At 37.8% G+C, this 13,670-nt stretch overlaps 1 protein-coding gene across 4 annotated transcripts in view; it reads right to left on the bottom strand.

Moving 5' to 3' along the window:
* Positions 1-951: 951 nt before the first annotated feature.
* Positions 952-13,670, bottom strand: part of MTACP2 (mitochondrial acyl carrier protein 2) — a 28,926-nt gene continuing 16,207 nt past the window's right edge. Inside the window, exons 2-3 of one of the 4 annotated variants that reach the window (XM_088863701.1) lie at positions 1,937-2,118; positions 952-1,414 (exon numbers count right to left, since the gene is read on the bottom strand). In XM_088863701.1, the coding sequence (XP_088719827.1) occupies positions 1,942-2,118 (177 nt within the window). In that variant the 3' untranslated portion in view covers positions 952-1,414; positions 1,937-1,941. Of the gene's footprint in view, positions 1,415-1,633; positions 2,119-4,834; positions 9,749-13,670 lie in introns of those variants that run through there. The other 3 variants (XM_011624660.3, XM_006843353.4, XM_088863705.1) reach the window with 3 other exon arrangements.

Below are 13,670 nucleotides of genomic sequence, written 5' to 3'. Positions count from 1 at the left end.
TTAGAGAGAAGTAGAATTTAGATAGTGTCATTTTAATGTTTGTTTGGGTAAAAAATATATAGTCAAAAGAATCCAAGAAGTTGTAAGATAGAAAAGATTGAGACATTTTGCTTACGAGTAATATTTTCAATTATTGGATCTCATGATATATGGAAGTTAAAAATAAAAGACAAGGGGATATTTTCCCTAAAATAAATAAATCGAAATTACTTGAAAAAAAAAAATGCCTTAAAACTGAATAGAAACTATCCAATGTTTAAAGGGTGCGGTTTGTATAGAGCCTAGGCTCTAAACAATCACAAATTAGAACCTACCATTAAATAGTATCGAGAAATGTGATTTTAATATTGAAAATCTTTGTAATAGCCTTAAAATATATTTTTATATTTATTTATAAAGTTTAAAGCTTCAAATATAGTATAGATCGACAGATCTATGAAAACTTGAAAATCTTGAAAACCGACGGTCAAAAAACATATTGTAAAATACACTACTTTCAAAACTTGAAATCCATTTATTTTTCATATCCATGCATCTTGATGTCGAGATGATCGATTTAAAGATATTTGGGCATCAAAACAACCTCTTCTGGTGAAATTTTTGAGGTAGGCTCATATTTGATTGTTTAAAACCTCGACTCTATATAAACTTTTCCCATGTTTAAAAGGTGATATGTAAGTGTTAGAAAAATTTCAAATTTTTTCTTTTGAATGTAACCACCGATTTTCAAATAGTTCCCAAAATTTCAAATACAAAAACTCCCTAATCTTGTCTTCTGCTGGAGGGAGTAAATGTACAATATGCTCCCGCAAGAGGATAGCACCCAAACTAATAAAGATAAAATTTTTTGAAAATCATGGATAAATTATGAGCATGCTATAATATATACATCTTATACCAGACGTGTGTGTTACACTCATATACACCCACCCAGCTTGTTGAGCATGCTAGTACCTTGCACAGGAGGTGTATGCTTTACTCATTTATATACCTACACACCTTAGACCCAAATGATAAACCCAACCTTAAACCCAAATTAAAAGGAGGGAAAATAGCACTTGTTTAATGTGAAAGTCGCTTTTCCTGAAGAACCTACCTAGTTTTCCAGGTGGAGCCTTTCATAGAGAAACTGTCTGGTTTTCTGATCAAATAGCAAGGGTTACTCATTTCCGGAAACAAAAGGAAGGGAACAGTGGACATGGAGAAAGGTCATGACGATTAGTTGCTGAAGAATTGGGGAACATATTGCCAGAATCTGATATTCTGCCACGGCCATGACAATAATAAGCTTTAATCTTCCGGCAATTTGGCTGGGAAAAAGGGGGAGGGATTCTCCGGCGAGGCCAAGGGGCTCGAATTCGGCAAATTTTCCTACAGAAGTTGTTTGAAAGCTTCCACATCTTGAGTCAAGCCCCTAGCCAATTATATAGGTCCTCTCATTATCTGCTTTTACTAGGAAAAGCGGCTTCTTAAATGGAGGTAGAGATATCCAAAGTCAATCTAAAATCTTAATCATACAACGTCTTGAAAACATTCTCAGATGTTTTTACACTCATAAAAAACCCTAATAATAATAATTCATAATAGAGGAGCTACTTTCTGGCCCCACCTTAGAACCATGCAAGACAGGAAATCAGAAAGAACAGACACCCTTTTGGTCCTGCTCCATATCAGTTTCATCAGGTAAAATAAATCCGCCGTTCCATTCAGATAACATTCGGTTCATATCTTACCTAATAAAAAAATGTCAGTGCTTAATGCACAGGAAGAACAGTAGTTTATTTTCACCAGATTAAAATCAGTAAATAAACTTTTCTGCACATTTAAATCCCATCTTTCTCAAGAACGATTTCTCATACAAAAAGGAGCAAAATGTTTCTTAGATTTTCAAGCAGTTGGGAAAAAAGGCATATTGCAGAAGGACAAAAATGTTTACATTGTTCATTTTGCCTGGGGGTGCGAGGCAATGAAATTGACAGCGAGGTTGATGGTGTGAATCTTGTCAGCTTCGTTATCGGGTATTTCAAATCCAAACTCCTCTTCCAAGGCCATGACTATCTCAACTGTGTCAAGACTGTCCAGACCCAAGTCATTCTGGAAATGAGCATTTGGAGTAACCTGCATAGAAATGCCGAATATCACAAGGATCAAGCCCCAGAAGGACCTTAGAGGATCTCTTGATGAGTTGTGCATCAATGAGGTGGAAAGAACCATATAAATGAACCAAGATGCCAAATTATATTGCAAGTACTTGTAGAAGAAAAATTAGTGCCATAAAACTAAAAATAAAATAAAGAGACAGGAAGTAAGAATAGAGTACTACACAATTAACACTATCAAGGATGGATGTAATGCACATATTGCAGGTTCTATCAAAACAATTCTTACTAGTACATTCCGCATTTGATTTTGCTTGCTTGACAGTCAATTATAAAATCTAGTTCAAGCTCTAGTTCATAACAACCTTATATTGATAAGGTACAAACATGGAAGAGAAACCAATAAAGCCACAAAGCAGGCAGCATACAAGAAACATACTATCTTATACAAGAAACAAGTGCAGAAACAGTCAAAATAAGGCGATAAAAATAAGTAGGCATAAACAAGTAATGGAAATTTTTTTGGACATAACAGGGAAATCATGGAAAGGAAGAGCATATTAGAATGGTATCAACTACACACACTATACCTGGAATTAGCTACACATGTCTCACAAAGCTTGAAGTGCAAAGGAGATAAATAATTCCTCTTTGGCAAGTTTCGAATATATCTTCCAAAATATGCATAAATCTCGAGCTGACTATGATCTCACCCATCTGATAACATCAACTTGCCTTCCACCATACGAGGTTCACATGAAGACCAATATAGCAAATCCCGAAAGGACCATCAAATGCCCATCTGCTCACATCCTTAAGGTCCCATACTATGACCTGGACTACCCAAAAGAGATACCATCAAAATCAAGCCGAGGTCCCCAAGAGTGAGAACTAACAGCAACACCTCTCAGAAAGCACATTGGTTCCCTATGTTGGATTTTGTGACCTTTAAAAGCCTAGAGAGCATGTAAACATGATATTTTATAGTGGAATATATACTTCAGTGGGAATGTGTATGTTGACTGAATAAGGGTTTGACGATTTATAGCCCTGGTCATGTCCAAAACCCTTACCTTGACATATGGCACTACCGAGAAGATTTTACAGTGGATCATCCCTTTTTGAGGTTGGAGAGATGCTCATGAATGAGGTTTGTAGGCCAGAGTGTGTGATCGCCTGGGTGCGGTTGTGCAGGCTTATGAGATCAAGGGCCAAAACCTCAACCAACTTTTGTACGACATGTACTTATGATAACTGCATTACTGGGAAGCAACCCTAGAAGGGGACACGTGTACATGTGCAAGACTTGCTCTTAAAGGGAAGAATTGAAATCCACATTCCAAGATCATGGTCTCATTGTTTTATTGTCCAACTTTGAGAAGCCAATCATGAGCCCTTGAAATGAGATTGTGGGTCATGAGTCTTTGTTGGGTTGGATAAGAAAACAGTAATGGATCATGGTTCTTGAGGCGAGTGGATTGCCATTATTGTCGCTATTTGTGACTCACTTCTACTATAACTTTCATCAAAAGGGTATTTATGAAAATTTCATAACTTAAAATAACACATGTGGGACCAAGGATCTAACTCCACATGGGAGTTCTTTTATAAGTGGGGACCACGTGCCACCCTTAAAGGGCCACACCCAAATTTATTTATTTTAAACAAAAGGGGGCACGCCATGTTTTTAGGAAAAAGGGGGCACACCCCATTTTTTTATTTCAAATTTTATTTTAAGATAAGAAATCTTTTGTTTTTTAAATTAAATTTCGTTTCCTATATTGTGGGAGTTTTAAAATATAGATTATCCTTGATTATGAGAGATCTATATTATGATAAGTTTTTATTGTATTCCAAATTTAAACAAGAACAGGATTTAAGTTAAAATCTAAAGGGATAAGGTTGTTATCTTTCCACCAAAAATCATGATTGCTGATTTGTGGGATGGATGACTCTGATTAAATTTCTCTCACCCTACAGATTTTCTAAATTATCCTAAAAGGTCTAACTAGAAATTAGATAAGGCATACCTAAGGAATATTATTCCAATTGGGAGATAGATTTACTTCTATTTTAAGACTTAGTTTAAATCTATTTCAAATATAGAACAAGATCTCTCTCTCACACACCAAGTTCTCTCTACCTCACGCCATATTTTCATTTTCTCTCTTTAAAATTTGAAGTCGCGTGCCCCCTTACCCCAATAGGGAGGCACGCTACCCTCTCTCCTCTTATTTGTGTATAGTGAAATCCCAAGACTAAGGGTTTGTCATATTTTGAAGAAAAGAAGACAAAAGCACAGCTTAGAGAGAAATTAACTCACAAATTCAACTTTAATTTGTTCCTCTAGGGTTTGCAGAAACCTTAGTTACAATGTTTCAAAAAATGGTCCGCCCGATGCCCAGGCGCCCGCTTAGGCACCCAAAAAAAAATTTTCGCACGCCTAGACCTGGGCGCCTCAATAAGGGCAGCTGTACCTGGGCGGGCGCCCAGGTGGGCTAGGCAGCCGCCCAGCACAATTTATGATTTTTTTTTTTTAAACTTTGCCCAAAAGGGCAAAAGGGGTCATTTTGACCCCCAAGTTTGTATAAAAGAAGTTTAGGGGTTTATTTTTCAACCCCAAACTGAAGAAAAACAAGAAACCCTCAATCTTATTTATGAGAATCTAAAGCAATTGCTGAGAATCGAAAGTACTTCTTGTGGATTGAAAAACTTTGTTTTTCTGATTGAAATTATTTTTAGGGTGCTATTGGTGGTATTAGAAGACTTTTGAGTTGATTCGTAGCTCGATTGAGATAACCAACATCGAAGATCAAAGATTGGGTAGAAAAGGTAAGTCTGCAATATTTATTTAAGTTTTATTTTTTCAATTTGAGATGTCTTCTTCAGGGTCTACTAGGGGTGGAGATCCGGGATAGAAATATTGTGTTAACCCTGATAAGAATGATAACAATTTTTGTAGACATGTTTCTAATGCCGATATAAATAGATTTAAGAAACATCTTGCCGGTATTAGAGGTGATGTCGCCCCATGTAAGAAAGTCTCAGATCTTGTAAAGAAAGAAATTTTGGAGTACATTGAAGCTGAAAAAGAGTAAAAAAGTTGCAAAAAAAAAGGATATAGCAGAATTAAACTCAGGGATTCATATTTTTTATGATAATATTGAAACTGAAGAAGAGGATGATGAAGAGGGGGAAGAAGAGGTAGCTATGGTTGGTATTCAAAGCTCTAAGACCAAGAGGGCTTTCAGGTCTAAGAAGGCTCGTAAGAGAGAGCCTATAGATAGTTTTTTTACACCTAGCCCTGAGACAATAATTGAGAAAGGCAAGGGAAAGGGGAAAAAACATATGACAATTGAAAATAGGTTTAAAAAGGAAGATAGAGCCAGGGTGATTTAGTATATTGCTCGATGGTTTTACCATGCGGGCATTTCTTTTAACACTGCTCGCTTGAATAGCTTCCATACAATGTTGGAAACAATTGGGCAATTTGGGCCAGGTTTGAAAGCTCCAACTCCTTATGAGATTGGAGAGCCACTAATGAATATCGAGTACACTAATGAATATCTCAAGACTCATAAGGAGGGATGGGCTAAATTTGGGGTGTCTTTGATGACAGATATGTGGAGTGATAGGAAGAGGAGGAGTAACATGAATTTATTAGTAAATTGTCCCACGAGTTCAGTTTTTTTGCGCTTAATCGATGCTTCCAATGATGTCCATGACGTGTATTATATATCTTCTTTCATTGATAAGGGCATTGACGAGGTTGGGGAGGAACTTGTAATTCAAGTGGTCACAGATAATGCTGCTCCCAATCTAGTTGCAGGTCATTTGCTTCGACAAAAGAGGCCTCGTATATTTTGGACTCCTTGCGCTGCACATTGCGAAGATCTTATGCGTGAGGCAATTGGTGAATTGCCTCCCATTAAAGGAATTATTTTTTAGGCTAAAGAGGTTACAATCTTCATATACAATCACATACTTACCCTTAGCGTGATGCGTAAGTTCACAAAAAAGAGAGAGCTAGTGAGGCCTAGGGTCACTAGATTTGCCACTGCCTATCTTAGTCTACAGAGAATGTAAAAGAAGAGGATCGCATTAAGGTCTATGTTTGCTTCAAAGGAGTAGAGTACGTGTAAGTGGTCTAGAGATGCCAAGGGAAAGAAGACACAAGATATTATTCTTTCGAAATATTTTTGGCATGGGTGAAACATGCGATATTAGTATTTCTTCCCTTGGTGAAGGTCTTGCACTTGGTTGATGCTGATAAGCCCTCCATGGACTTTATATATGATGTAATGGAAAGGGCTAAGAATGAGATTGTAGAGAATTTGGACAATGATGCAGCGAAGTATGCCCCAATTTGGGAGATTATAGATGACAAATGAGATAGGCAGCTCCATAAACCACTGCATGCAGCGGGGTATTACTTGAACCCCAAATTCTTTTATGCAAATGTAGATATTGAGTCAAAAGGGGTAATTATGGATGGTTTTAATGAGTGCCTTGAGAAATTAGTTCCTGATCCAAATATCCAAAATAAGTTATCAATTGAAGAGCTAATTTCGTACAAGAGTTCTTTGATGTCATTTGGGAAAGATATGGCATTAAAGCAAAGAAACAAAGACAAACCAAGTAATATTCTTTTGACTTATGTAATTTTGTTTTATAAAATATAAATTTATAATTTTCTTTCAAGTTCTGATAATTTTAAATACCTAAATTAATTATAAAGGTTGCCCACATATTGCAGCCCAATGGTGGAGACAACATGGGAGTTGCGCTCCAAACCTCCAGAAGATAGCTATGCGGATCTTGAGTTTGACAACAACCTCTTCTGATTGTGAGAGCAATTGGAGTTCGTTTGAGATGATATTTTACTATTTTACAATTTTATATGCTTTTTTTGTTTATAAGTTCATTTTGTAATATAGATTTATTAAAGGTAAGAAGATCATAGACCTATAGTAGTTACTTATGCATTAGTTTTCCTTATAGGTGCATACAAAGAGAAGAAATAAGCTTGAGCAAAGGAAGCTCAATGACTTGGTTTTTGTTAGAGAGAATCAAAGGCTCAAAGAGAAGAAAAACCAGCCGAAGAAGGACCCTATCTCTTCGAAAGACATGGAGAATGCTTCAAATTAGCTAGTTAGTGACCCTGGTACTGAGGAGGTCTTCCCTAGGAGGGTTTAACATGAGAAATGGTCGAGGAGGCATCGGGGCAAGCTTCTAATCCTAGGAGGGCCATTCAAGCAACTTCTTCTGCTGGTACTTCACGGAGGGAGATAGAGGAAGAGGAGACAGATTCAGAAGAATCTCTGGAAGAAGAGGAATATGTTGCAGAGGGTAATGATTCTGATGTTGACAGCCTCAATTTTGATGTAGATGAAAGCAATGAAGATGATGATTCTGATTCTTATTGATGTCTTGATTGTCTTCTCTCTTCTTTTGAAGTAACTTTAATACTTTATTGCACCATCTTGGTTTGGGCATTAGACATATAGAGTTTGAACGATTTTTATTTAGTTATGTTGTTTGTAATTTTTTTGCCTTTTTGGACTATTTCGTTGTGTGGTTTGGGCATTAGACATATAGAGTTTGAACGATTTTTATTTAGTTATGTTGTTTGTAATTTTTTTGCCTTTTTGGACTATTTCGTTGTGTAGTTTACTGTTTTTTTATAGTTTTGGAAGTCAGTTTGTTGATGACTTGGAGACTTGGATGTTATTATGGTTTATTTTATGGATATGGAATATGGAGAATATGAGAGTTGGAGACCTTACAGTAAGCCTATTAGACTTTTAAATATTTTGTATGGTTCGAAATTTTTAATAAGTTTATTCTCAACCAGATTACCTGAGAGGTTGATACATATGATATGCTTATATATAAAAACGTATGCTACGAACTTGAGATATTTTCAATTTAAAATGGAATAAATTACAAATTTTGACACAAATATATGCATATATGTGCATTTGGATAGCAAATATATAAAAAAGAAAACTAAGAATTTGCACTGCAAGGCGCTTAAGGTTCTTGGCGCCGGCCTAGGCGCTGGGCACCCAAGGTTCTTGGCACCGGCCTAGGCGCTGGGCGCCAGGCAGGCCGCCCAGCGTTTTTTGAAACCTTGCTTAGTTAAGCTTTTGACCTCTCTAAAACCCTACATTGAAAGGTATCACCAGAAAAGTTTCCCATCTCAGAATTTCTAGCAACACCTAAAGGAGTAAAAGTGCGTCATCGATCAAGGAATCAGGTTTGGGGTATACCAAGACCTGTGAGGGTAACTCCAGGCATTTCTCAGTAATTTTAATTAATTTTCAGTATTATTTTTTATTTTCTATGAATTTCCAGGAACTTGTTTTGTACTAAAAATTATAGTGGAAGTTTATTTAAAGCTTCTAGATAGTTTCTATTTCTTTTAGCATTGAAAATAAAGATCCTAGGTTGTATCTAGGGTATTATTTTTACAGCAATATTTAGTGGCCTTTGTAAGTGGAATTCAAGTATATTGAATAAAACTAAAAGAAATTTTTTAATTTAATACCTTGAGTTCTACATAGCCACTCTTTCACCCTGATATTGTCCTACATTCCTAAATAACATCCCCTGCTCCAATACCCTGAAACGCAGTCAGCACAAAGTTTCACAAGATAAAAGCATCTCAGACCTTGTTATTGATCATCTTGTAGCATGGGAAGTTTCCTAAAGATGCCATCGTTCCTCACTTTCTAGACAAACAAAAGATGGCCATTAGCCAATGGGCACATCATCTAGAAACTCCAACCTCTTTGGACCACAGATGCAAGATGTTAAAGGCAAATAAGAAATGCCAGTAATTTTACTATGATTCAATATATCTCAAATAAGAATTCATATTTCTTTTCCATGAATAACCTGACCATGTGCAAGGAAACATATCCACATGTAGCTTGTTAAGAATAATTCATGAATGCAATAAATGTCATAGAAAATATCAAATATGATGCACAGTATTGACGGGCCCTAGTCAGAAAGCAGCCAAGCAAAAAAGGAAAAAAAAAATTCCCTTCCAAATTAATACTTGTGGAAAGATAATTTAGAATGAATGCATGAGGCCAAAAACAGATATATTTTTCTTCTGGAGCTATAATATTAACTTTTGAGTTCAATAGTATATCATTGACTCACACAATCTAACAAAGATTCTTAACAATCTAACTAATGATGCATTAGTTGTATGGCATTGCTGTACAGCTCAGGAGGCGGCCCAATTTACCAGGTGTATTTAGATCAATTTTTCTCGCTAGCTTTCTTGATATATGTAATAGACCTACTGAGTTACATATCATGGCTATTACAAGACTCAAATATCAAGAATACCCTTTGTGTTCTCGCAGACAAATTACTGTAATAGCTATATTACAGTGCCAGGCTTAAAATAAAGAATAACTGCAGAATAAATTAAATGCCTCATTTTTATAGCAAGACTTCCCATACAGGAAGCTAGTTCATAACATGTAAAAACCTGCTTGTGAAAACCTTATCCCAGAGCAATAATGCACAAGTAAAAGCTTGGAAACGACCTATTTATAGGGATCCCTGTTGTTCTGATTTGGGCAGCTGAGTTCTATCATAGATTCCATGATAAAAGCTCTTCGTGAATACTGTGAGATCCATAATAATGAGAAACAAAATACTAAAAAAATCCAAAAGTGGAGGCATTTCGTACCTTCATCTCAAAGTGAAACTGAATTTTAAGGCACATATATGACACATGCATCATTTTAATAACACAATCAGTATACAGACACAAATGCCATGTGTGTGTGTGTGATATAACTGATCTGTTAAAGCAGAAAGGGCTTAGCAGGTAAAAGGAATACAATATCAATTGCATAATGACAATAAAAGTGAGTGACCCTGTCATTTTCCTTCTCCCCAACCAACAGCTCTTCCACCACACTTCCATGCCCCCCCCAAACAAAAAACAACCCCCCAAAAAGTGCAAAAAAAAAAAAAAAAAAAAAAAAAACACACACACAAATGCCCCACCACCACCTCAATCCCAGAACCCCAAAAACTAACGTAGCCAAAATTATCCCAAAAAACAAAAGAAAAAAGAAAAAGAACCCATAAATTTTCCAAATATTTCAAAAGAACTACACATTTTGCCCGTAGCCACCAATTACTGTAAGTGGTCACCCAGACCTCTCTGAAGACCAACATCCCATTTGTCATGAGTGAGGACTCACAGACTTCAGCAATCACTGTTTGAACCTCTGGACTACGATCTTCTCAGTTTCCTCATACTTTTTCTTTATGGTTCCACCCTCCAGATCAACAAGAAGTACTTTTCTTATTCTGAACCAAAATACTTTCAATAACAATTACGTAGAAAGTGTGCAGCAACAAAAAGGTACTTTACTTACTGCAGCAAATGGTTTACCATAACCCACTCCTATGTAGTTACCTCCAAATCAGCTAACTTATAGATCACCACATGAGCATTCAGGATACATGAGCAATCTGAGAGACAATCACAGGATATGTTAGATCTGAAATTCCCAAACATCGTTTCCATCTTCCATAGAACAGTACACTCCTAGCCCTATATTTTTCAGAAACTCCCTGAACAAGTGTTTCTTGAAAACTATCATACAGTCGCCCCATATATTTCAGAAACTCCCTGAACCAGTGTTTCTTGAAAACAAGCATACAATCTGATACCAAACAGAGAGCATAAGTTTTTGACCAAGAAGAATAAGTACGACCCTAACGACCATATAGCAACTCACAATGTTGTGAGAAACCCACATTTAGATTTGAACACATTGGAGCCGGATTTCCTTTCACAAATATCTCACCATTGACGCAAGGTCTGATGAACCTAAATGTCTGGTCACTATAAAACCCTTTAGCAGATGAGCATCCTATCAACCAAATCAGCTAACTTATAGTATACCACATGAGCATTCAGGATACATGAGCAATCTGAGAGACAATCGCAAGATATATTAGATCTGAAATTCCCGAACAGCATATCCACCTTTCAAAGAACAATACACTCCTTGCCCCATATATTTCAGAAACTCCCTGAACAGGTGTTTCTTGAAAACAAGCATACAGTCTGATACCATAACAAAGAGCATAAGGTTTTGACCGAGAATAATAAGTATGACCCTAAAGACCACATAGCAACTCACAATGTCGTGATTTAGATTTGAACAAGTTGGAGGAAGATTTCCTTTCACAAATATCACACCATCGACATAAGGTTGGATTAACCTAAACATCTGGTCACTATAAAGCCCTTCAGCGACCGAGCATCCCATCAACCAAAGGTCTGATCCCTATAAAACCCTTCGACACACAAGTAGTGCTGTCTTATCACCGTAAACACCCTTTGTCAGACATATAATGACTACTTGTTGTTTACTCCAATCCCTGTTAATCAAGGAACTACGAATGCTATATGTACTTTTTCTTTTCTTTGAAGAGGGCACTATTCATATTACAACTACACAAGTAACCCTAAATATGAAGTTCTGCCTTTCAGTTTATCTAGAGGAGCAGGTACCACTAACCTTTACTTACAATTACTCCAAAGGGGTGCTATAATGCATGCACACCAGAATGGAACACCTAAGTCCCAACTCATTAAGAATATACCTCGAAAATATTAAAGAGCGTTCATTGCATAGAAAAGCTCAGAAGCAGCCACCAGATCCTTCTGGCAACACTGCAGTAGACATGCTCCACTGTTTCCTCGACTTACCGTGCATGACAGACAAATGTTTGAAAACTGAACAACACATTGCAGGTGGCGACATGGCTTTCCTTATACAATGTTTTCGTTTTACAGGCTTCTAATATGCATCAGAGTATATAAGGCAATTACAGGAGGAATCAATTTCTAAACCTCCCAAACCTCACATACCACCCGCATACAAACAGAAAAGCAGAATAGCAATATTTGGTGCACCTTCATCGCTTTATCTTCTAAACCCCTTCTCAACAGTGGTATCCAATCAAAGGCCCATGACCCCATGAGAAGCACATGTTTGGAATCTTTACGTGAAGCCCAAGCCCTAATCCCAGTAAAATAATCTCCGGAATATCAATTTTGACAACATTCACAATAGCTGAAAAGCTAAATCCATCAATCACCACAAACATTAGTTGCTAATCAAATGTTCTATTTATGGTTTTAACATCCATGGAAACCTTCAGGCATAGTCCAGGAAGCTTTTAAGTGGCATATTGTTAAATTCCCTCAGTAGTGTCGTGTGTGGGCTAAGAGTGGAACAAGGAACTCCTTAGCGACGGAGCATTTTCGAAAGGACCCATAAGTCTTCTACAGGCATGTGCTACTTTGGCTGGATTAGCCCTCTCTCATGGAGGGCTAGTTCTTTACTCCATTGAAGCTATATGAGTAAGTACCTTCAGCCTTGACCAAACGGGCGGAAGGTGAGGTTGCTACATGGCAAACAAATGCACACGCATAAGTAGGTCAGGGGCAAAGACACCTGGTGTGAAACCTTGGGGAAGCTGGTGCAGACGGATGGCTAAGTTGGTAGGACTTGGCAGACTCCTGAGACCAACATGTTGAGACTTGGTTGGTAGGACCATGGGCAGCACGGCCTAATGGGAAAGGGCATAGTCCATGTGAAGAGGCAGCTAGCCATACACCTAACTTGCAAAGTGTGTTGACCATAACGGTCAAGTCTGGGAATTCAAGTTCAAAATGCGTAACTGCCCCAGACATGAACTTTTACAACTGTTATTGGCCACGTGAGAGAGGGGGAGTGCACACCTAGTGGGTTGTGAGGGGATTAAGAGCTGTGTAATGATCATGCATGTTTGAATTGACATGCATGAATAGCAGTGAACCGTGGAGGGGATCAAGCACACCCTCAACCCCCCTTTAAGCAGCCAAATGAGTAATTGTTGATGGTGAGGTGTGGGCTAGCGGAACTGCCGCACCAAGTAGTGAGCAGCAATGGTGGTTCAGGACTTAATAGTCATGTAGCGTACAGTTGTGACCAGGTTTATGGAGCAATAAGAGCAGGCAAGTGGCTTTGTCTAAAACTTGTGTGTGCCTTGTGTGCTTTTTTGCTGCATTCCACTTGTGTGGATTTATAAAAGGCTAGGTTTCCATACCCTGGGTTGGCCTGGCACTACACAGATTGGCCAAGTGCAAAATTAGGACACGACAATTGGTTATCAAAGCGTGATTCCATGACCATGACTTATGGTGTCATGGCTGAAATCTGGGAGTGTGTCAGTCACCTCAAGACAATTCATGACTCAGGGGATCCAAGAGAGTTGGTGGGATAGAGCTTCACCACCTTGAAGACTCAGAAGGATGTCTGGAAGGCTGAAGTGGAGGAGCAATATGGTGGCTACGATGCTCTTATGGAGGGCTCATAGATAATCTCAGAGCCTTAGTCAACTGCTTTAATGCAAGCATTGTCCCCTGCAAGAAGACATGACCCTTATCAAGGAGGCTTTGTGCAACAGCATGGGATGGCAGGAGGGACACTTGGAGCGAGATAGTGCCAAAGACGAGGGTGTTTGAAGGTATGA

The sequence above is a fragment of the Amborella trichopoda genome, chromosome 1 (genome assembly GCF_054954075.1).
Source record: "Amborella trichopoda isolate Santa Cruz 75 chromosome 1, AtrichopodaSantaCruz75HAP2 v2.0, whole genome shotgun sequence".
Classification (NCBI taxonomy): Eukaryota; Viridiplantae; Streptophyta; class Magnoliopsida; order Amborellales; family Amborellaceae; genus Amborella; species Amborella trichopoda.
The sequence above is the reverse complement of the archived record's forward strand: the minus strand, read 5'-3'. Positions and strand labels throughout refer to the sequence as shown.